The sequence below is a fragment of the Episyrphus balteatus genome, chromosome X (assembly GCF_945859705.1).
Source record: "Episyrphus balteatus chromosome X, idEpiBalt1.1, whole genome shotgun sequence".
NCBI classification, from domain to species: Eukaryota; Metazoa; Arthropoda; class Insecta; order Diptera; family Syrphidae; genus Episyrphus; species Episyrphus balteatus.
Window position 1 is genome coordinate 3424685 of NC_079138.1, and position 25823 is coordinate 3450507.

Sequence of the window (25823 nt, forward strand, 5' to 3'; positions counted from 1 at the left end):
TGATTGATAAATATCAATTTTTTTGACAAACCATAAAACACATTTTACACAAGTTGGTTAACAACGGTAGTACCTATTAATTTATCAAAATTTTTGACATTTGTCAAATACAATATTGATAAATGACAACATTATTAGGGCCCTAAATTTGTGATTAATCCTCTGTAGACACACCTCTTTTTTGCGAATTTGGTTTATACTTTTTCATGTCGCTAGAACTTTTTTCGGTCTCACTATTTTATAGAGAATCATTGGTGTAGAATATTCCGAGGAATTCGAATATTGTATTCACAATTAAAAAAAAATGTATTTTCATCCTTATAAAGACACTTTTTTGTGACCACTTTTAATTTTTGTCCTGCCAAATTCGCACCCGTGTGCCGACAGAGGGTTAAGTTAAAAATTTTGATTTAGACAATCAACCATTATTGGAACACGCCTAAATTATACTTCGTTTTGTACATATCAAAAGTTCTTCTTTTTTTTTTTAAGTAGAACCTACCAATTTCACATGACACTTTTTTCCTTAAAACTGATTTTTGTCTTCCTAGCGTGTGTTGGTCCAAACGTGTGTCAATTAGATGTTTTAATATACCCTTATTCAACCTCAGTTTTCATATACGGGACTGTATTATACTTTTATGTTTTTTTTTACAAATTCAATACACAAGTACATAATAACTTTTCTAAGCATTGCGTGTATTTAACAATTTGTAAGTTTTGTTTGTTTTTTTTTTTTTCAATTAATATCCAACACCTATAATGATACCGTCAAAAGATAGATTACCATTTAAAATTGTAACACTTTGATGTATACAATAAATTGATAATTTTATCTTGAAAGTTTTTAAATTTATGAAAAATAAAGATAATACAAGCAAACAATCCATAGATAGATGATCTATATGTAAATTATTTTTTGATGATGACACTGTGCATACATAATGTTTGTGCATAAATGATTATTATTTTTTGTTCACAATTAAAAAAAAAAAAAAAATAAAAAATTAGTTTAAAAAACAAAACCATATTTATATAAAATATACAAATTTTAGTGTGTTTTCCTAGAATATTCTAACAATTTTTTTTTTTTTGTGAGTTTTCCGTCCTCATAATCATATTTTATATATAAATTGAATGTAAGTGAAATTATTTAACAATCTATTTGATTTTCTTAATACAAAAAAATATGTATAATCCAATTTAATTATAAGAAAATGAAAATAAAAAAGTTAACTATAAGATTTTTAACATAGTTTCACTTACTATGAATCATTTATATTTATTTGTATAAATTGTTATTATTAAAATATTTTCAATTTAATGTTACATTTTAACTAATAAAAAATTTATGTTTAAATTAATGAAAAAAAAAAAAAAACGAAATAGGGAAAATTTTTCAAATGCACAGATGGGTCAAAAATGGTTGAGACTGAATGCCAGTAAGTTCTATTTATTTATTGTTTTAATTTTTTTTTTTTGACAAATATCTTTTTTTCTGTTAGTGGAACATATCTGGTTTATGATGATGGAGATGTTCAAAAACCAAGACTCAAGGAGCGCCAGTGGCTACCAAATAAATTCCATTTTGATGATGTGGCCAAAGCTATGCTTACCCTATTTACTGTGTCAACTTTTGAGGGATGGCCTTCGTAAGTTTAAGTTATTAATAAATTTCATTTTTATATTTAACATTATAGTTTAAGATCCAATATTCCAGAATAGCTATTTTCAAAATAATTTTTTATACAAAAAGTAGTCATTGAATTAAATAAAAAAACATTTGGGAATTAATAGTTTTCCCGTCATTCGGTAAAAAATCGTTTTAGAAGTCCAATTTTTTGCACACGTACGTAAATTAATCTCATCTATAAGTTTGAGATTTTGTCTTTAAAAAAACTCTTAAAAATATAAAACCACCTTTTAATTTTAATTAACTTTTAATTTGTATAACTCAAATTTCTGTCGAAGGTCTACCACTTGCCTAGTTTGCAAAAAAAGAACTATTTCTAACTCAGTATTGAAATGTATTTGAATTTTGTCAACACTTTTGCCATACATAAATGCATACATACAAATTCAATAATCTACAACACACAGTTTAAGAAATAATTTATTTTCTACCATGCCATTTTACCCCTATTTACCCTATTTAATGAATGCATTTTTAGAAATCGTTTCTTATTATTGACTTTCAAAAAAGCTATAGCTGATTTTGTTTTAAGTTGATGAAATTGGCGATTTTGTACAAGACACGAAGTCATGAGAATCAACAAGAACGAACAATTTGATTTTCTATTTTCGTTGTTTGAAGACCGGGTTCTTTTGATTCCTTCATTTTTAGAGCAACAAATTCGTTGTTAAATTCAATAAAATAAAATAAAATCAATACCATAAACGTTTTGCAGGATTCAAAACAACATTCATATACGAAAATATATTAAAAACAAATTTAGAAAAAAAAAAAAATTAAAAAATATTATGTATTTTCTCTTATTTGCAGACTTCTTTATGTATCGATTGATTCACATGGCGAAAACAAAGGACCCATCCACAATTTTCGACCAATTGTTGCCGCCTATTATATAATTTATATTATTATCATAGCATTTTTTATGGTTAATATATTCGTTGGTTTTGTCATTGTAACATTCCAAAATGAAGGCGAACAAGAATATAAAAATTGTGAATTGGACAAAAATCAAAGGAATTGCATTGAGTTTGCATTGAAAGCAAAACCCGTTCGACGTTACATTCCAAAACATGGAATTCAATATAAGGTTTGGTGGTTTGTGACATCGTCGTCATTTGAATATACGATATTTATATTGATTATGATAAATACAATAACATTGGCAATGAAATTTTATAAACAACCACCGTGGTATACGAATTTATTGGATGCGCTCAATATGATGTTTACAGCGGTTTTTGCATTGGAATTTGTTTTCAAACTGGCTGCGTTTAGATTTAAGGTGATTTGTGTGTTTAGATTTTTTTTTTCTTTTAAATTTTTTTTTCAAAAACATCTTTTTTTTACACACAGAATTACTTTGGAGATGCTTGGAATGTATTTGATTTCATAATCGTTCTTGGTAGTTTTATTGATATTGTATATTCGGAGATAAAAGTAAGCAAAGGTCTGCAATCAGAGACTACTGAGGCTGAAAGTGGGGCTGGAGGAGCATCGAAGAAAGTTTGTAACAATACTCTGAATCTCTGTGATATATTTTTTTTTTTTTTTTAATAATTTACATATTTTGAATTGATTCACTTTATTGTTGAGATGGTTTAGAAACAAAAACAAAATCCCTTTTTTCAAAAAAAATTAAAACTTTTCATCGTATTTTTGCATGGTTTGATGAATTTTGACTTTAAAAGTCATTTAGCTTCTATAAGACAACATATTGCTAACTTTTCGAAGTTTAACCGAAGTCTTACACAAGTCTTAGCAAAGATCGACTTGACTTTCTTAAACACTCTATAAAACAACTTTATACTAATAAACTACAAAGTAAAGACACTTCTATTATAGAAACTTTGTTCTAATAAGAGCTTTATAGAAGCCTTATAGCAACTTAGAGAGAGATTTTAACTTTTATGTTTTAATCCGTGGTTTTGTGTTATTTGGTTACTGTGTAACTGTGTAAGCCACATAAAATAAATAAACACAAAATTTCATGAAATGGCAATGCCTATCAATCAATTTGGAAAAAGGGATTTTCTATTTTTTTTTTTTTGTTAAGATTTAAAATATATCCAAGCATGTTGTTGCATCCTTATGTTTATTTCTCACAATTCAATGGTATACTCTGAACTAAGAAACATAAATGTAAGTAAAAACAAACAAACAAAAAAAAAAAAACGATCACCCCCCCACACTTTCGCCACAGCACGCATCTGATTTAACAGCTCAAAATCAATTAAACTATATATTTTTTTTTTTCAAAACAATATTTTATTGGAAATCTATATCACTAATCAAAAATTGGTGATATAAGAAAAAAAAAAAAATTAAAAAAAAAAATTAAGTTATTTTTTTATTTATTTTTTTCCCTCCTTCATCCATTTTCCAAAACCAAAAAAATCAAAATTATATAAAAAATATATATCAGTCACTTACTCCAGACCATAAAAATAAAATAGCAAATTTAGAAAACATCGAAGACTATGGAAAAGTTACCAAAGTAAGAGTCAAAATATTCTACAAAAAAAAAAAAAAAAAATAATACTAACACAAATTTAAGCGTGTGTGCAATTAAATCTAGCTTGAATTTTTTTTGCCTTATAATTTTTTAATTTTTTTTTCCCTGCACTATCTCACCTAGCTTTTGTTTCTCTTCTCAACATATTTGCCAAATTTTGTTTTGTTAATGTTTTCTTTTTTTTTTTTTTTATAAATAATTATAATAAATAATTAATTTTATTCATTTTAGTTCTGATATTTCTTAAAAGTGGGAACATTGCATTATGACTTAATTTTTTAATTCTAGTGTGTTCTTTGGATCTGATAATAATAGTTCTGTTTTAAAAGGATTCTTATCATATCCTTGTTGTGGTACATCTGCCTTTGTATGTTTCATTTCGATAAATCTTTGTTAAAATCACATTTATTGTCAAAAAATGTCAAATTTTAACTTCGGTAAAGTTTCGATAAGAATTCAAGAAGAATATTATAAACTGTTTTATATAAAATCTTGTACATAATTCTTGAAAGTTTCTTTAACAATCATTGAATTTCTCTTTAAAGCTTCCACACAAAAAAAAAAAAAAAAAAACTGTCAAAGCTTATCTACCGAAGTCCTACCACAGTTCGGTAACACTTTCATATTCCTCTATAAAACCCTTTTAGAAGTTTTAATTTTTCTATTGTTACCGAAATTGTTATAGTTAATTGAGATTCTTGTTGATTCTTATTATTTTTCATTCTGGAAATGTTTCTTCTTTTTTGAAATCTCTGTTTCGAAAGCTTTAATGTAAATTAAATTAATTTTCCATAATTTGTTCACATATAATTTTTAAATATTATTTCTGTAGTTAAGTTTGAATAGGTTAAAAAGTAAATAGCGAAAAATTGTACTTGCAATATAAATAACGTATACTTATTGAATAACACCTCAACTGGAATTGTCTGTTATAGAAGGGCAATAAATATAGACCAATTCTGTGTTTTTAACACTATATTTTTTTTTTTTTTTTATTAAATAATATATACACCCTTATTACGGTTGTCAATTAACAATTGCTAATAAAATTGATAAAAATTGAAATTCAATATTTAAAACCTGATGAAAATGATAATGGCCATTATCATTACAAATTCTTATAAGAGTTGGCCCATTGAAATTTAAATTGACAAATTTCAATATTTATCAAATATTATTTGATAATTGACAATCATAACAGGGGTGATAAATAAATCTAACTCTAATTGTGCTTGATAGTTTCTTTATTTTTATTTCTCTTTCTTCATAAACAATAATTGACCTCTCTTTTTTACTCTTTTTTTTTCTCAATATTCTTAACAATTTTCTTAATCTATAAACACAAATTATTTATTTTTTTTTTTAATAAAAAAACACAAAATCAATTTTTTTCTATTTTCCAAAAAAACAAAAAAAAAAAAAAAAAAAAATACTTTACTTGACACATTTTTCGGGAATTCTCTGCACACGTACACGTACTCTACCTACAGGCTGGATCGAATTTAATTTCGATAAATTTCTTTCGACTATTTCGAGTGATGCGTTTGGTTAAACTACTTAGCAAAGGCGAAGGTATTCGAACGCTTCTTTGGACGTTTATTAAATCATTTCAAGCGCTACCCTACGTAGCCCTATTGATTGTCATGTTATTCTTTATTTATGCCGTTATTGGTATGCAGGTATGAATTTTTCACAAACACAACTTTAAGTTGCAAAAATTTAAATCAAAAATAAACAAAACACATTCCCAACCAAAAACAACAAAAAAGGTTTTTGGAAAAATAGCCTTAAACGATGACTCAGCCATAACAAGGAACAACAATTTCCAAACTTTCCCACAAGCGGTCCTTGTGCTATTCCGGTCGGCAACTGGCGAGGCATGGCAGGATATTATGATGGATTGTTCAGTTCGGCCGAATATAGTTGTTTGTGATCCGAAATCGGATGACAGCACTAACAAGAATTGTGGCTCGAATATTGCATTTCCGTACTTCATATCGTTTTACGTTCTCTGTTCGTTCTTGGTAAGTTGTTTTAAGTTTCCCTTCTTTTTTTTTTTGGTTTTCTTGTTCGATTTATCTTAAAATTTTGAGATATAAGAATGAACGAAATAATTCACCAATCCCGAGCTTAGATCATAAATTTATTTGTTGCCGTCATCATGGATAACTTTGATTATTTGACACGGGATTGGTCAATTCTGGGCCCGCATCATTTGGACGAATTCATTCGGTTATGGAGTGAATATGACCCGGATGCTAAAGGGCGCATCAAACATCTAGATGTTGTGACATTGTTGAGAAAAATTTCGCCGCCATTGGGCTTTGGCAAGCTGTGTCCGCATCGTATGGCATGTAAACGTTTAGTATCAATGAATATGCCGTTGAACAGTGATGGAACTGTGCTATTTAATGCCACATTGTTTGCTGTTGTCCGAACATCGTTGAGCATTAAGACCGATGGTAATATTGATGATGCAAATTCCGAATTGCGGGCAGTTATAAAACAAATTTGGAAACGTACAAGTCCGAAATTATTGGATCAAGTTGTCCCACCACCGGGAAATGATGATGAAGTTACTGTTGGCAAATTTTATGCAACCTATTTGATTCAGGACTATTTTAGAAGATTTAAAAAACGCAAGGAGCAAGAGGGCAAGGAGGGGCAAGATAGTAATAATACAGTAAGCTTACAGGCAGGCTTAAGGACATTACACGATGCTGGTCCGGCTTTGAAGCGGGCCATTTCGGGCAATCTAGATGAGTTGCTTGAGGAACCCGAGCCAATGCATAGAGTAAGTAAATTATTTATTTATGAGTTTTTTGTTTTTTATTTCACTTAACAAAACCTATAGCTTACACTTACCTTTAGAAAATAGTTAATTCATTTGGTCATATATAAGTGGCTATTTATGTTCATTACAGGGCTAATCATATACATTTTAATTTAATTTTACAAAATTCTTAACCTCCAAATAATCAATAAATCGCTTTCAACTTTCAACACTTTTCAAAATAATTCAGAAGTTATAAGGGAACATATGAACCAGCGTTGTAAAAAATAATTTTATTTTCAATGCATTTGCCTTCCATTACAAATTAAAAAAAAAATATTTATTGCAAATAAAAAAAAATTGCATTTCAAAGAAATATTTATTGCAATTAAAAAAAAATTTTGTTGCAACTAAAAATAATTTGGATAAAAAAAAAATTTGCAATAAAAATATTTTGCATTGAAAAAAAAAAAAAATAATTTATTGCAAATAAAAATATTTTGCATTGAAAAAAAAAAAAATTTATTGCAAATAAAAGAATTTTCTGCATTGAAAATAAAGTTCAATGCAAAATTTGTGCATTAAATACTTTTTTTTTTTAATACTCGTCGAATTTCTTACAAATTTTACTTCTTGACCTTATATAATCTTCAATATTATACTTGTATGGTCAAATTACCAAAATTGTAAGAAATTCGACGAGTATTGAAAAAAAAAAAAAAATATTTAATGCACACATTTTGCATTGAATTTTTTTTTAATGCAAAAAATTTTTTATTTGCAATAAATTTTTTTTTTCAATGCAAAATATTTTTATTCCAATGACAATTTTATTTTTAATGCAATTTTTTTTTTCATTTTCAATTAAATTTTTTATACTTGTAAAAGTTAAAGTATGGTCAAATTGCCAAAATTGTAAGAAATTCGTCGAGTATTGAAAAAAAAAATATTTAATGCACACATTTTGCATTTAATTTTTTTTTTCAATGCAAAAAATTTTTTATTTGCAATAAATTTTTTTTTTCAATGCAAAATTGCCAAAATTGTAAGAAATTCGACTAGTATTGAAAAAAAAAATATTTAATGGACACATTTTGCATTTAATTTTTTTTCAATGCAAACAAATTTTTTTTTTTCAATGCAAAATATTTTTATTGCAATGACAATTTTATTTTTAATGCAATTTTTTTTCATTTTCAATTAAATTTTTTATACTTGTAAAAGTTAAAGTATGGTCAAATTGCCAAAATTGTAAGAAATTCGACTAGTATTGAAAAAAAAATATTAATTGCACACATTTTGCATTTAATTTTTTTTCAATGCAAAAAAAAATTTTTTTTTCAATGCAAAATATTTTTATTGCAATGACAATTTTATTTTTAATGCAATTTTTTTTCATTTGCAATACAAATTTTTTTTTTAATGCAAATATTTTTCAGTTGAAATAAAAATTTTTTTTTAATGCAAATTTTTTTTATTTGCAACAAATATTTTTTTTTTAGTTTCAAATGGATTTTTTTAAATTGATATTTTTACAACCCTGATATGAAAATACATTCATGTGTGTTAGTCAAAATCATAACCTCCTTATTATTTTAATCATCACATTGACTTACTTTTTGAACTTGTTGACGTTAAATAAATTTATTTTTCTTGGCAATATCCCAATGAAAAAGTAAGACTAACAATCCTAAACCATTCTTGTGTGAGTGTAATTAATTTGTAAAGAATCGAAGGGACTTACTATTTATTTCTGAGTCCAATTAGTAATGCAGAGATGCACTTTCACTCTGTCAATTCCTCACAAGAGGCAATACCCCTGAACAAAAATGTTATGTGGCTGGGATTTGAACCCAGACCTCTGGGCTTGATAGTCCGTTGCATCGCACCCGTATAATAAAAAAAAAAATGAAGCAGAAATCAAAAAAATGTGGCCGAAAGTTTAGAATGTCAATAAAAAAAAAATAAATTATTTTAATTATTTTAACTTATTCTCTAAACTTTTTTTTTTTGAAGCGTAATCACACCCTTTTTGGAAGTGTTTGGTCATCGTTACGTCGCCACGGTAAAGGACCATTTGCTCGAAATCGAAAAACTCAAGGCAATGGCAGCAACAATGGCCTCCAATTGCCCAATTCAATATCGAATGATCAATTGTATAGCTCGATGCATCGCAGCGTTGCCGATGGCATCAATCACATTACAAAAACAATCATGCAAACACGAGTGGGTAGCGGTCCCCTGGGTTATAATACCGAAATAAGTGGCAGTGGAGAACTCCGAACATTCAGCGAGAGCATTCCAATGAGGCCATTGATGATGAAAAATGGAAGCAGTAGTGGTGGTCTATTAGGTGGCAATCCTGATGGAGGAAGTTCAAATCCACTTAGCAGTCAATCTTACGAGTAAGTTATAAAAAAAAAAAAAAAAAAATTAGGAAAAAATTATGATATTTGTATTTTTGGGATATGAAAGTGTGGGACAGCCATAACATAGATATATATCAAAAATTTCACAAAGATAAATTATTTAAGGCGCAAGAATTCCAGGCAAAAAAAAAAAATAAGAACATAAATAAAAACAAAACTGCTTATTGAGATTTTCTTTAAATTTTACTCTTATTTTAGTTTTAATTTTAGTTTTTGTTTTAATTTTTAGTTTTAATTTTTTTTACTCGATGTAAAACATAAAATTTTCCTTTCAGCAAATCAAATCGTGGTATCTTATTACATCCTTATTATAACGGTAAGAGAATATAGAAGGCCGACAGGTATTAGGAATTGTTATTTGTTTTTTTCTTTTTTTTTCATTCTTTTAAAAACAAAACAAAAAAAAAAAATTAATAATAATAATGAATTATTTGATTTTCGATTTATTTCATAATTTTTTTTTTTTGTTAACATTTGATTTTGTAAGAGGAATTGAATTTTTGTTCTATTTTTTGTTTTTTTTTTTTTTAATATTTATATTTTTCTTGTGAAGTGAATGGCAGTATATAATATTTGTTTCTTGCTTTCACTAACAGACGTTTGATTGATTAATTTAATTATTTTTATAATATCTTCACATTTCACATAATACTTACAAATTTACACAAAAAAAAAAAAAAAAAAACTTAATACGCTAACTTTGAGTTATGCACTTTTTATAAAAAAAAAAATTAAAATTATTTTATTTCAGTTAATTTTGTTTAGAATTTAGGTTCTTGTTGAATGGTTCGATTTTTTTTTTTTGAGTTAAACAAAAATTTGAAGGGAATTTGATCTTGATGAAATAATTTTCAATTCAAACAAATTTTGGAAAAATCATACAAAAAATGCCATTTTGTTGGTAATTGATTGTCTTGTTAATCCAACACATTAACCATTATACATTTGAAGTTGTAGAAACAAGTTTTTTTTTTTTAATTTTAATTTCTTTAAACGTTTTTATCCATAAATTTGCGAGAAATTGGGCAGTGTCCTTCTAAAAAAATGATTTGTAAGACTTTAACATTATCCTTGTTATGGTTTTGTATGATGGGGCCATTACTTTACAGCTGCCAAAAACAGAAAGTCTTAATATTGGAATGTCATAGGTGCGCTTACTTTGTCGTACGTTAATGGGATGGAAAAAATAGCTGATTTTGGTGGCGTTTACGATTAGTGATGGGAACTATCGAATAAAAACTATCAAACTATCGATAGTTGTAAAATATTCATTCATTCGATAGTTTTAAATCATTCATTCAGTTACTATTTTCATTCGAATAGTTTTTTCATTCGAATATTTTTCTTAAACGATAGTTTTTGCATTCGAATAGTTTTCTTAAACGATAGTTTTTTTATACGATAGTTTTTTCATTCGAATAGTTTTTTTATACGATAGTTTTTTCATTCGATAATTTTTTCATTTGAATAGTTTTCTTAAACGATACTTTTATCATTTGAATAGTTTTCTTAAACGATAGTTTTTTCATTCGAATAGTTTTTTTTATTCGATAGTTTTTTATTCGATAGTTTTTTCATTTGAATAGTTTTTTTATACGATAGTGTTTTCATTCGATAGTTTTTTTTCATTTGAATAGTTTTCTTAAACGATAGTTTTTTCATTCGAATAGTTTTCTTAAACGATACTTTTATCATTTGAATAGTTTTCTTAAACGATAGTTTTTTCATTCGAATAGTTTTTTTTTATTCGATAGTTTTTTATTCGATAGTTTTTTCATTTGAATAGTTTTTTTATACGATAGTTTTTTCATTCGAATAGTTTTTTCATTCGATAGTTTTAAATCATTCATTCAGTTACTATTTTCATTCGAATAGTTTTTTCATTCGAATAGTTTTCTTAAACGATAGTTTTTTCATTTGAATAGTTTTCTTAAACGATAGTTTTTTCATTCGAATAGTTTTTTTTATTCGATAGTTTTTTTCCGATAGCTTATTCGATAGTTTTTTCATTTGAATAGTTTTTTTATTGGATAGTTTATTAAATAGTTTTCATCCGATAGTTTATTCGATGGTTTTTATTGGAATGAATAAATGAATGAATGAATGAACTATTCGATAGTTCAAATCATTCAGTTACTAACTATCGATCGATAGTTCAAATCATTCGATAGTTCCCATCACTATTTGCGAAAAATGTAAAAACTATGATAATTTGAAAACCAAAACAGATTTATGACAATTTTGACAACATAAATTTGAAGAAGATATCGCACAAAATATTCTATTAAAAATTTGAAAAAAGTTCTATCGGACGGTTTTTTTTCATAGAAGCTGAAACCTTAAAATGCGATTTCCCAAAATTCCAAAATTGGCGTTTACGACAAATCAATTCACAGGTAAATTGGTTTTCTAGTGATATTTTATTAGGGATTGGATGCGCTAAACCCTCATCTATGCATTTTTTTACTTTTCCTGTTTGGTTAGGAACAACATAAGTCTCCTATGAAAAATTAATTTCAATTAAATATTCTTAATAGTTTATTTCCAAAAAATTAGCTTTAAAACTTAAAATACCACTGCGTTACCAAGATAAACCACAATGTTACCGTGATTTGCAAACAAATCAATCCAAATTTGGGTTTCAAACTTGTAGATGTAAATAATGCTAATTTTATAACTCAATATAGTTTTTCTACTAATTTGTAATTTTTCTTCAAGAAAAATTTAATTTAACCAAAGTGACAACTTTTTAGGCAATAAAAAGTATTTTGGCCCATTTATTCAATACCTTATATACTTTGGTAAATTGAAAATTTTGGCAAAACGGATGCAAAGGGACTATCCTATTGCTAAATTTTAAATTGAAAATGAGAAAATTAAATGTTGGCTTCAATCTGTACGAGTCGATTTTCGATTTTGATATTGTTTTTTTTTTTTTTTTTTTTTTTTTTCTAAAATAAAAGCCTTGACAAAATTTGGTAAAAATCACGCCCATCTGCCAAATGGATTCCCACTTCCTGAATTACAACAGAGGAGTAGTTTTTGTTTTAGTTTTTGAAAAACATTCAAAAATTTTGAAATTTTTCAATTGTAAAGAATAGGTATAAAATTAGCCCAAAACATTTTCACTTTGATAAAATTGTCCTTCCAACTAATTTCATTAAAAAAAAATTATAGCAAAAAGACGCATAAATTCCAAAAAATTTGATAAATTTTTGAAAAAAACTTATTGAATGTTATAATTTTTGCACAGAGTACATATTTTGAGTTAATCTTTTTGAATTTTTTTTTTTTTTAACTTAGTTAGGTTGAAATTTGTTTTTATTTCGGCTTTCTTCACTTTTAGGGGAAAAAAAAAACACTTACAAAACAAAACACATCAAAATAATAATACAAAAAAAAAAATAATTATAAATAAAAATTGCTCATACACTGGGAAGTTTTTTTTTTTACATAATTCTTAACATTTTTCTTACACCATAAAACTTGTCAATATATTTCATTTTTCTTCTCTTTCTTACATGGATTTATCTCTCTCCAACACACTCACATTGATTTTTTTTTTGTTTGTTTGTTTATATACATTCTATATAAAGCTTCTTTAACTTTTTTTTAATTTAAAATTTTATTTTGACTTTCCATGTCTTAAAATATTAATTTTTAAATTAAACTTGCTACCAAATAAAAAAATAAAAAAAAAAAAAACATTAACAAAACGGTTATATAGTAGTAAATAGTATTGGAGTAAAAAAAATACAAAAAAATATTTATGTAATCTTATTTTAATGCATAAATTTTATAAATAATTTTCTTATATACATATTTTTCTTTCGTAATTATTTGTAAAACTTAAATTTATAAAGTTACATTATGCATTTAAACTATAAATACAATTTATAATCATAAAAAAGAAAAAAAAATAATAATAAATTAAACAAACTTAGAGTAGAATTTTGTTTGAACTAATTTTTTAATATTTTTTTCACTCCCCAGGACTTTGTCCATATATATTCAAATATAAGCTTACTTACTTTTTCTAGTATAATTTTTTTTTTTTATAAGATATAATATTATATATATTAAGACAAAAAAAAAAAAAAGAAATTAAAATTAAAAGAGCCATGCAAAAATTCGTAAGAAAAAAATAGACAGCAAAATCGTTTTTTTTTTTTTTTTCGTTACTTACTTTTTAGAATGAGAGAAGGACTAGTAACGTCGTCCTCATCGTCCTCATCAGAGAATGGAGACGAAAAGGATTTATCATCATATTACTACTATCCACATCACCACTACCACCACCACCACCACCACCATCATCACCACCATCACCATCATCAACATCAAGAACAACAAAAACTCCATCATCACCATCATCATTTTCAACCGAGACATCGCCAGCAGAATTTGACATCAGGACAACAACGCCAGGAACATCAACAACAAACAAAGGATAATCAAAACGAGTCGAAAGTAGATGAGCTTCTTCTTCTGAATTCCAAGTCCGATGTAGTTCAACATCAAGATGAAGAATTCGATGTTGTCATGCATCAACCGGAGTATCATAATCGTTGGATTCAAAATTCATCATCGTCGATGGAATTTCATGAGCCGCCGCCGCCGCCAACAGCCTCGATTGGGGCAGTTGGCATTGGCATGGCTTCGATGACTTTGGACGATCCTAATTGGAAATTCTTCGATGACGACGAAGTAATGGAAGAAGAATCTCTTCGCCCATCAGCCATCATAACAGACGAACAACAACAAAAACCAGCTGCAGCTGAATCAGCAGCAATAAGTAGTGTCAATGCATCTGCATATTCCCTGAGTCGAGTTAGACGAAGTCAGATAAGTTCAATATCAACAACGACCACAACATTGTCACCATTATCCTTGTCGCCACCATTTTCGGCGACACTGGCAAATCTACCGAATTCGAATAACACCATCAACACCAAGCAATATCTTCCCATGATGACGTCACTCAAGACCGACAGCCTGAGCGATGAACTAATCCCACCAACTCCGCCTCCACGGCGCTTCTCCAATCGCCTTATCGATATGTGCAGCAGCAGCAGCAGTAGCTACCACCGCAATACTATCGGCGATGATTGCGCCTTCGGCCTGACCGATGACATCCTTGTTCCATTTGTCGGACGTAATGGCAGCGTGGAGGATTCTGACGGAGCTGGTTCGGTTATAACCAGCATGACACAGTCGACAACTTTGGATAATCAAAGTGGTTCGCTGGGGGGGCAATTTATGACCCCCCTTAAATATCAACAACCTTGCTCCAGCATAACAGATGATCAAGTGACAATTACACAGGCTGTGGTGCACAGGAGTGCTTTTGGCACCGATGATGATATAATTCCGCCATCGAACATACCGATGCCAGTGGTTCATCTAATAACGCCGAATCCAGTTATGAGCGATCAAAATTCAGGTATGAATCGTATAGCTAGCGGCCTTCGTTTGGCTCAGTCTCAGGCTATGGCTGTAGCTGGATTCCTTCCGCACTCGGTCGTTGTTGATCCATCTGAAGTGTTTGTTGATGAAATGGGGACAATTATTGATGTGGATGATCGTGATTGTGGTGATATAATTGACATGAGTAGTGTGTGTTCTTTGCCAATGGCGGATCTCGATGACATTGTTTGTATATATGATAGTAATAACAGCGCTAGTACAAGCGGTGGTGATGGCTGTAATGATAATGATGATGTTGTTGATGATAATGATGGTGGCGGCGAAGATCGCCGACTATCGCAAGAATTAAACGGCGGTGGAGGCGGCGACGACGAAAACAACACCAGTGGAAGTGGGCAGTTTCTTACTACTGCCTGCTGTTCTGATATGAATATAATTCCAATACCTTCTTCAACAACAACAACAACATTGCTGCCACTGATGAAATTAAATTTGCGGCAACATAGCGCTAATAGTATTTGCCAGATTACAAATAAAGTCCGTCACCGATCATCTTACCACGGCGAAGGAGGTTAGGGTTCTTCCATCAATTAACTATTGTATATTATTCTCTCTTTTCATAAAAAAAAATACAACTCTCTTTCAATCTCTCTCTTTCTATCTGCTTTTCATAAATAGATTTCAATCCATAAAAGAATCATGATGTAATTATTCTGTATATCTCCTTTATCAACAATTCCTACTCACTTATTATTCCTCTTTCGTATGTCATTCTTTTAGCTTCTCTGTAAAATAAAATAAGTGTATGTTCTCTGATTTTATTTTGTAATATTTTTGAAAAAAAAAAAAAAAATTTAAAAAACATAAAACATCTGTGTAAAGCGATTGGGGGCGAAAGTCAATACAAGCTGACTTTTCACGCTTTGCGCAGTTGCAGTATGTTTTGAGTATTTTACATCATAGATGCACATTCTTTTATCATCCATTCTTCATGGGAAACCGACGAAGTTACGAATACCAGAGTTATGGGCGACAGTGTTACGAGCGTCAAAGTTACGCGAAACCAAAGTTACGAAAAACTAGAGTTACGAATTCTAAAGTTATGTTAAGCTATGACATGTGATTTTTGGGTTGGCAACAATTGCGAGGAACGATATGGAATTATACTCTAGTTTTTCGTAACTTCGGTTTCGCGTAACTTTGACGGCCGTAACTCTGTTGCGCGTAACTCTGTTATTCGTAACTCCGTTACCATTTCATTCTTCATCACACCATGCCTATTTATTTTAATTATAATCTTCATTTGCTATCATAAGTCATTATTCAAATTCATTCTCATTTTTTTTTTATGATCAATCATCATTCGTCAATCATCAATCAAATTTCATCAATTCATCAATCTCAGCATAGGAGATAATCGCTGCGCTCTCTAATCATGCCTCAAATATCCCCACCCGGCTTGAAGGTGTTGCACAATCTCATCGCCTTTGTGCTGGTTAAAAAAATTTCCCACAAATTTATTGTTCAATTAAAAATAAATGTGAAACTACTACAAATTCTGAAAATAAAAAACAATAGCTAAAAGTAAAAAAGTTAATAAAATCTTACCTAATTGACTAAAAGCTAACTAGATACGTTTTTTTTTTAAATATTGATAACACTGGTTTACAAAATTAAACTTTTTTTTTGTTGCCGGAACAAAAATATACTTTTCTGAAGGTTTTCGGTGTGCTGAACTTGAATCCGAAGTCAAAAAAATTCTAGCAGCTCTCGTTTTTGAGATATTACCGTTAGAAAGTGCAGCACTTCGGACCTTATTCTTTTATATAAGGAAAATTGTTTGAGCATATTTAGTAACGGTTTTTATAAGAACTATTTACCACCTTTTTAAATCTGTTTAAATCTCTCCGATATCTTTTTTACTTCCCGAGATATCCTCAGTTGTTTGGTATTTTTAAAAATTTTATAATGTCATTATCTTCTTTATGATATATGAAGCCAAACCCACTGACTTCAGTTTGAGATATCTCGGGCAATACATAAGATATTGAAAAGATTTAAACAGGTATCGAAAGATGGGAAATAGTTCTTATAGAAACCGTTACTAAATATGCTCAAACAATTTTCCTTATACAATAGAATAAGGTCCGAAGAACTCAAAAAAACGTTTTTTTTGCATTTTCTAACGGTAATATCTCAAAAACGGGAGCTGCTAGAATTTTTTTGACTTCGGATTCGAGTTCAGCACACCAAAAACCTTCAGAAAAGTATATTTTTGTTCCGGCAACAGAACCCTTGTTAACCAGTGTAATAATTGAAATTGCTGATTTTTGTCAAATATCGCATTGATATTGACAACCGTAATAGGGTCCTTTTTTCAAGGGGATTTGTTATGTACGATTATTTCTAATTGAACGAGGAATTCGTGTCAAAGTTTTTTTTCCACTCTTAAGCCTCAAAATGCACAATAAAGATTACACAAACACCCTTGATCGCCCACAAGCAAAAATAATAAGAAAGAAGAGAGACTGAAAGACGAAGTATATATACAAATTAAAAACCCACTTAACATCCTTGTGTAGATAGAGCACAGCACCACTCATTTTTTTTTTGTCAAGTAAACTTTATATAATTGTTGTAAAAACTTTTTCTTAATAAAAAATAATATTAAAAAATAGAAAAAAAAAACAAACAAATAAAAATGTCAATAGTTTTTTTGTTTTTTTTTTTTTTTTAATAAGATACACAGCTTTCAACGCAAAACGATTTTATTTTGTATATTTATTTATAATTTTCGAATATTTTTTATTTATGTGTTCCCGCTATTCTTGCATGAAAAAAAAAAAAATTAAAACGACACATTTATAATTTTTGTTGTTTGTTTTATTCTTCTACCGCTTGCTTAGTAACTTATTTCCTTAAACAATTTGCTATTAAAAAATTGTTTATTTTGCATAAAATTGGAGAATTGGACTAATATTTTTATTTTATTTTTTTTTTTTAAATAAAAAAAAAAAAAAAAACAACAATTAAACAAATGTATATGTAGTTTCAACGGAAAATGAACCAAACGGTGGACTTGGACAGGAACGTATGGTACAATCAACACCGGGTAGTCCATTCGATCAAAGACGTCCAACCTCGTTTGAGGTAATTGGATCGGCTGAGAGTCTTGTTGGAAGGGTAAGTTTTTTTTTTTGTTGACAAAATAGCTATCAGTCTTGCTGTGAGTTTACTCCGCCAGAATCATTTTTGTCCGCTTGGAATTTTAGGAGTTTTTGTATCGTTCCTTTTAAGGACACTCATTTTTTTGAAAAAATTGGGGTGGCAGTGATACAATGGATGTATTACTAAACTGAGAACTATCGAATGATTTGAACTATCGAATGATTTAAACTATCGAATAGTTCATTCATTCATTTATTCATTTATTCATTGGAATAAAAACTATCGAATGAAAAAACTATTCGAATGGAAATAGTAACTAAATGAATGAATGATTTAAAACTATCGAATGAATGAATATCTTACAACTATCGATAGTTTGATAGTTTTTATTCGATAGTTCCCATCACTAGTTCGAGACCACTATTCACTTGAATCGCTAAAGCTTTCATTTGCTGGAAATATCTTTGGTTTTTATCAAATATTATCTATCAAAAATGTTTTGCACTTCACTTTTAAAATTAATCCAGATGTTTTTTTTTTTTCAAAATAAATTGTTCCTGCTTTGTGAATTTGAAATCTTTTGAAAAAAAAGTGTATAAACGATTAAAATTCAAAATGATTCTTAAATTTATCAATTGACATTTATTGAAATTGATAGTTTATATCGTTTGTCAATCAAATTGATATTTTAAAACCGTAAAAAAGCTGTAGGTCTTCTAGCAGCTGCTGATATGAATATAATTTTTTTTTTTTTTTTTTAATTTCATTTACAGGTTCTAGCTGCCGAAGGATTAGGAAAATATTGCGATCCAGATTTTGTTGCTTATACTTCACGTGAAATGCAAGAAGCTCTCGATATGACTCGTGAAGAAATGGACATGGCTGCCCATCAAATTCTTCAACACGAACGTTCCAAAAGCATACATAGCGGTAATGGACTCAAAGCTACCAGCAAAGACAACAGCAATAGTAGTAGTCGCGGATTGGTTGAATTCAGTCCCATAAGTTCTTCAAATCGGCGTCAATCTAATCAATTGCTATCACCAATGTCATCACCAACATCAAATTATCATTATCAACAACAACAACAACAATTACAACAACCATCACTGGCAACATCCAGTGGAAGTATTGAAAAACGAAGCATTGGCAGCGGCAATGGTAATAATGATCCAACACCATCAACTTTATTATCATCTCCACAAAAACCATCTAGAAACAGAAGTCGCAACAACTCATAGCAGTTGGTGAGTATTGACAAGGATTTGTGACTTTTTTTTATTATTTTTAAATTTATATAGAAAAAAAAAATCTTAGTAAAAATTGTAAAACATTATATAATGTTGTTTCCTATATACCTTAAAAAAAAAAAAATAAAAAGAGATTTTATTTTTAAAAAAATTAGCACTAATTAATAAAATTAGGAAAAAAAAAATAGATAAGACTTTTTGTAAGAAACTTTTTGAATTATAAAAAAAAAAACCAAATACTTAAACTTAACAATAAACAAAAAAAAAAAAAAAAAATAGGTATAATACATAAAATTATTATATATATATTTTTTTTTTCAAATATAAACTGTAAAATATAATTTTAATTAAGTAAAAACAAAATCTATATACAACAACTAAAAAAAAAAAGAAATATAAATATTGAAAGAACTCTGAAAAAGATGTTTTTGTTTTATATATAATTATCTTGGTTTTTATTTTAATCTAATTCTATTATTTTATTATAATTTTTTTTTTTTGTTTTATAAATTTACAGTATCCCACCTTACACAAAAAAAAAAAAAAAACAACAAAATGAAACAAATAAAAATGCCAAAACATTCTTTTTCAATTTTATTGTTTAATAGATTTTGTCTTAAAGTCCTTATATATAAATATATATAAATATATTTTTAATTAGCTATTGATATTTATTATAAAAAAATGTATTAAAAAAAATTTTAACAAATTCTTATATAAAGAGGAAAAAAAATTATATTTTTTTTAAATTTAATAAATTAAATTATATTGTCCTTTGGTATTAAAAATATGTTGATGATCTAGAATTTAAATAATATGTAATATTGAAACAAAAAAAAAAAAAAAAAAACAACTTAAAAGGAGAGACTTAACCAACAGGAAGAAGAAAAAAAATAATTTTTTTTATTTATGTTTAACAAAATGAAATAAAATTAAAAAAAAAAAAAAACAAAAAAAAATTGATAAAAAGAGATAATAAAAGATAAGATAAAACAGAAACTAAGTGCCTAAAGACAAAATAATAAACAAAAAATTAGACAAAAAAAACTAAAACAAATTAAAAAAAACAAGAAGTGAAGTAAAAAACACTAACACACTACACATTAACATCAGTAAAATACCCTAGATAAAGTAAAAAAAAAAAAAAAAATACCATAACTTAGACGTTTTTTTTTTTTTTCAAAAAAGAAACAAAAAATGCCATAGCAATTGACGTAAAATTTCTTAAAAACTCATATTATTATGATTATATTTAGAATCAACGTGAAAAAACAAACAACACTTCAATAAGCTTTACACAATGTCTGTATGTATTTGTATATCTATAAAATTAAACCAAGTATGTACATAACTTGTATAAATAAATAATTCAGTAAAACAAAAAAAAAAAAAAATAATCTAAAAAAAAAAAAATAAAAAAAAAACAAACGAACATACACGAAGTTAAATTTGACAGTTGGAAAATTATGGCATATTATAAAGGGCTGCAAAATTGATTTTTTTGTTGTTTAGTTGTATTTTGCTCAGAATAACCGCCGCCGCTGCTACCAAATATCCTCTTAATACCATTTGGACGCTAAGACTTTGACAGGGGCACTTATTTAATTTTTTTCAAATAATTTTTCCTTTAAAAATGTTGAGTTCTACCAGATTGCGCTTTTTTAATTCGCCTGAATTGGGTTGGGAGTACGATTTTATCTCGTATAGGTAAAAAAAATCATTTTTCTTGCAAAAAAAAAATCTACCTATTTTTATTCTATCACCTTCAAATCCATGTTTTTTATATGACAACCTATATAAATTTCATATCATCTGAAAGCTTGTTGTCTTAGCTCAAAATATATATATCGATCAGGTCTATGAGACATCTACAAAAAGAGCTAAAATTTTTGAACTCGATCAATTTCCATAAAAAAAAAGCGAAAAAAAACACGTATTTTTATCTTCTCACGCTATTAAATGCATTTTTTACCTAACAACCTATACAAATTTTTACACCATCTGAAAGCTTATTGTCTTAGCTCAATATACATATATATATCGATCAAGTCTATGAGACATCTACAAAAAGAGCTAGAATTTTTTAAATTCGATGAAATTTCATCCAAAAAGCAAAAAAAAACATTTATTTTTATATTCTCATGCTATTAAATCAATTTTTTTGTTTGACAACCTATTAAAAAATTTATACCATGTGAAAGCTTATTGTTTCACCTTTTATAATGATATATAAATCTTATTTCAAAGATGTCTGCAAGAGAAGTTAGAATTTTATAAAGTCAACCATGTTGAACAGATCTCCACAGGTGTTTTGAGGTATTTTTAAATTTTTTTCAATTTAAGATTGTCTAACTTGTAGAGCACGTAACGTTATGTGTAATATATCAAATAAAAGGTTATATTATCAGCATGCGTATTAAAGTTCAATCAAATTTGTATGTGCACTAGATCAAAAGATATAACGTGTGTTGGAAAAGAACATTTTTTTACCGTTATCTCCGAATTTTGAATATGAAATTAATTGAAATTTTGTACAATAATACCTATCTACAGTACAAATTTCATTCATCTATCTATTAAAACAAAACAGTTTAAACAAGTTAAAGTCGTGTACGTCTACGATAACAAAGAAGTTTTCACTTCAAAATGTTCACATTTCACATTGAATACAAGATATAAGAGAATACGTAGAATTTTGCTAGTAAATCCACCTTATTGCGATGAACAACTATCAACTGATAGTTGATAAAAATTAATTTCAATTGATAGTTGACATTTGCAATACCAGAGGTGAGTTCGGAAATATTGCAATTATTTTTAAATTTCTGAATAAAATAAATAAAAGTGCTATCTTAACTTAACTGCGAATTTAAAATTTTGATAAATTCTGTTCAATTGGTCTCTCCTTCAATAATATTTATACTTCGATGGACTCTTTCAAATAGTAGACAAAACGTTAGGAAAATGTTGTCTTATTGTTTGAGTGGAATTTAAAAAGGAAAAAAACGTTTTTTAACTGATACGACTATTTTATTTTCTAAATAAATTTCTTCCAATCGCCTCAAAACTCGAAAATATATTATATTTAACAACCATAAAAAATAAAACAAATACTAAATTCATACGAACCGCCACCAAATGTGCCCAGAATCGCATACTTACACTAAAAACAAAACAAAAAAAAAAACTTAACATTGACAGAAGCACAAAGTAAAAACAACAATTTAAAAAAGAAAACGAAAATTTTATCTAAATGGACTTAACTGAATACAATTTCATAACAAAACCAAAAAAAAAAAAAAAAAAAAACACATCTTTACTGGACGTTTCAAGATTATGGGGGGCCAAGCGTATTTATTATACATAAAAAATTTACTATTTAAGAATTGTACAGTACATATACAATAAAAATAAAAAATTTAAATAAATAAAAGAACAACAAAAAAAGCGCACAACACAGCAAAATAAAAAAAAAAATAATAAGAAATAGATACAAACTCCATAAACTTAAATTTTCCTTCTTGTTTTAATTTTTTTAACAACATTTAATAAAACAATGTATGTATATAAATTCAAAAATTTAATTTAATTTTCTTCTGAAACACATCAACAAAATAAATGTATTGTAAATTTTTGAATACCTACAGAGAAATAATCGTGACCCAAAATAAAAAAAAAAAAAAATTATAAATAAGTCTCAATGTATATTTAGAATAACACACATTCATAAAAAAATAAATACATAAATAAATAAAAAAAAAACAAGGTTAAACATTTACTATAAACGATTGAGAATTTTCGGCAACTTTTAAGCCTGACTTATGAAAAATAAAAAGAATATAGTATCTACTAGACCACAATGGTCATTTTTATTTTCATGAGTCATTATTGAAATTTTTTGCCAAAAATAAAAAAAAAAAAAATTAACACTACATAAATAATACTAAACAAAATATTTTTTTTTCTAATTATTCATTTTTAAATATTCATAAATTTAAAACGAATACCAAACTATTAAAAAAAAAAAAAAAAAAAACTGTAAAAAGAAACAACAGCTTAAGACGTGTCATATAAATATACTCAATTACTTTTTATCTTAAGATCTCTTTAATATTTTTTCTATAATAAAATTCTTATAACAAATAAAAACAAAATTAAAAAAAAAAAAAACAACAACAAACAAAAAGTAAATGAATAAAAATTATTTGCAAAACACTTAAATATAAATTATAAATTTAATTGACAAATGTAAATATTTAAATAAAATTAAATTCACAAAAAAAAAAATTAAAAAAAAAAAAACACTAAATGTTAACATATTTTTAACTAAAATTGAGTAAAAATGAAAATTTAGTTTTACCTCTAATGGAGTAAATTCAAAAACAAAAAAAAAAAAAAAAATTGAAAATCCATTAGCTGTCGAAGTTCCAAAAATATTAACATGATGTTAGTATAAAATAAATTAAAAAAAAAAAAAAAAAATAAAATTTTTGGAAACCATAAATTGTAAAGAGATCATTATATATATAAAATATATATCTTATATATATTATTGAATGTTATAAAATTAGCTTGTGTTTTATTTTTATTCCGTTTAACGCAATGTTTAAGGATTGTACCTGATATAGGTATACCATTGGAATTGGAATGGACAAATGATGACACGATTGTGAACCAAATTACAAAAAAAGTATCTGCAATTACAATAAAATCCAAACAAGAGCTAAAAAAGTAGGTATTTATTTATAAATTCTTTTATTTTTTAAGACATTAATTATTTTATTAAACGAAGTTACAATCTAAACGGTTAGACCAATTGATGTTAAACTTGGTATGTAGCGTTATTTTGCGACTCTCCAGAGGAGTTTTTGGAATTAATTTTTTTGGACCAAAAATAACGGTACTTGTCATATACTGATTTTAGTAAAACTGAAATATCTCGAAAATTTCTTCAACGATTTTGTAAAAAAAAATCAAATGTAAGTTTTAAGACAAGGTCTATCTTTCAATAAAAAATTTTTATTTTTAAAATCATTATTAACGGTACCTGCCATAGAACCGTTTTTTAAAAATCCAATTAACTCTGAAACTACTTATACAATTTTAACGAAACTTTTTGTAAAAAAGCACCTAAATAATTTTATTATAAGCCAAAAATAAAATTTTGAAAAAAATAATTTTGAAAATTGTTTTTTAAAAATTAAATTTTCGAAAACGGGACATTGGATTTTTTTGAAACTTAGTTTTTAGATGTTGATCAGTGAATTCTACAAAATGGCATACCAATTTTTTTTTTTTTAACTTTTTTTCCAAAAAAATATTTATATAAAATTCATTTTTTTTTCTAAAAAAACACCTTAAGATATCAAATTATACTGCATACTTGTTTTGGAGGACAATTTGATTTCTGATTTTGTTTTATTCTTTAAAAAAAAAAGAATTTTATGTTTTTTTTATTTGATTTTTTTTTTTTTATAAAGGTCTTAAAAATTTAAGCAACTTGAACACTAAGAGCAAGTTCGTGCGACCCAGTCGTGCATTTTATTTTATGTAAGGTTGTTGTTTGTCAAGTTCGGCCCGACAAATGTCGATTGTTAGTATAGAACAAACTATTTTAGAGGACTTTGAAGTTTTCAGTACGTACACTGTGGCGTATGCGTAATTTTTTTTGTGAGTTTTGAGGACTATTGTATTGAGTATTGTTTAGTGCAAATTTTGTATTTTTAATATTTTTTAAACGTATTGTGGACAAACTATGATTTAATATATGTATCAAGAACTGCAATTGTTTTTGTCTTTGCTCAAAATTTGAGCGTTTAAGGAGATTTTTTCATTTTTCAGACTTCCTATAAAAAAAAAAACTAAAAGAAAAAAATTTCTTTGAACAAAACAGTATACAATTTTGTATATACTAAATGGCTATAAGCTATATACTCTCTTATTTTAAAAAATGTCGAGTGCCACTTCTAAAATACAAACAAGTGTTCGGAACCTTACATAAATGCAAAAAAAACACTAAAAACACTTCTTTTTCAGCAAAATTGTATGATATTTGATAGAGGTAGAGGTGGCACCCGACATTTTTCAGATAGAAGAGAGTCTTAGTCAAATATTTTTTTATCTGACCAAACAACAAAGATATGCCAGTAAAAGTTATGTTACAATTTTTCCATTAAACTAGAAGTTCCCATTTTAGTAGTGGCAACCCTTTTTTTTCATTTTCATTACCAACTTAAATTTCATTTGTCACCAATTTTAACCTCTAGACTAAACGTGTCGGTGTATGTAAGTCTGTCTGCATCTACCTTTTAAAAATATAGCCTCAATTAAAGGAAAGGATTTCCTTTAAAACTGACAGTTTTTTATGAGTTTTGATGCGAAATGTTTTAGTCACAAAAGATTCAACTAATTTTGTTGAAAATTTTTATAAAACAGCATTTTCGTAAGCTAAAAATAAGAACATAAATTTTAAACAATTTTTGGACTTTATTAAGGGGGTGGGTGTCGAAAATCGTGGTTTTTTATGATTTTTGTCAAAAGTATAGACATCCTATCGAAAAAAGTTAAATGC

At 27.1% G+C, this 25823-nt stretch overlaps 2 protein-coding genes across 9 annotated transcripts in view; one reads left to right on the forward strand and one right to left on the reverse strand.

Annotated features, from left to right (window-relative positions):
- The window catches only part of LOC129920527 (voltage-dependent calcium channel type D subunit alpha-1), a 58778-nt gene extending 39287 nt beyond the window's left edge, over window positions 1-19491 (forward strand). For 6 of the 8 annotated variants that reach the window (XM_056001825.1, XM_056001826.1, XM_056001827.1 and 3 more), the window contains 11 exons: window positions 1390-1442; window positions 1506-1652; window positions 2504-2975; window positions 3047-3196; window positions 5696-5884; window positions 5975-6229; window positions 6340-6999; window positions 8995-9383; window positions 13601-15405; window positions 17884-18017; window positions 18776-19490. In XM_056001825.1, coding sequence (XP_055857800.1) covers window positions 1390-1442; window positions 1506-1652; window positions 2504-2975; window positions 3047-3196; window positions 5696-5884; window positions 5975-6229; window positions 6340-6999; window positions 8995-9383; window positions 13601-15405; window positions 17884-18017; window positions 18776-19243 — 4722 coding nt within the window. In that variant the 3' untranslated portion in view covers window positions 19244-19490. Of the gene's footprint in view, window positions 1-1389; window positions 1443-1505; window positions 1653-2503; window positions 2976-3046; window positions 3197-4115; window positions 4188-5695; window positions 5885-5974; window positions 6230-6339; window positions 7000-8994; window positions 9384-13600; window positions 15406-17883; window positions 18018-18775 lie in introns of all 8 variants that reach the window. The other 2 variants (XM_056001822.1, XM_056001824.1) reach the window with 2 other exon arrangements.
- LOC129920542 (vacuolar protein sorting-associated protein 29) overlaps window positions 1-25823 on the reverse strand; it is a 501662-nt gene that overhangs the window by 301896 nt on the left and 173943 nt on the right. The gene's annotated exons all lie outside the window — the stretch shown is intronic.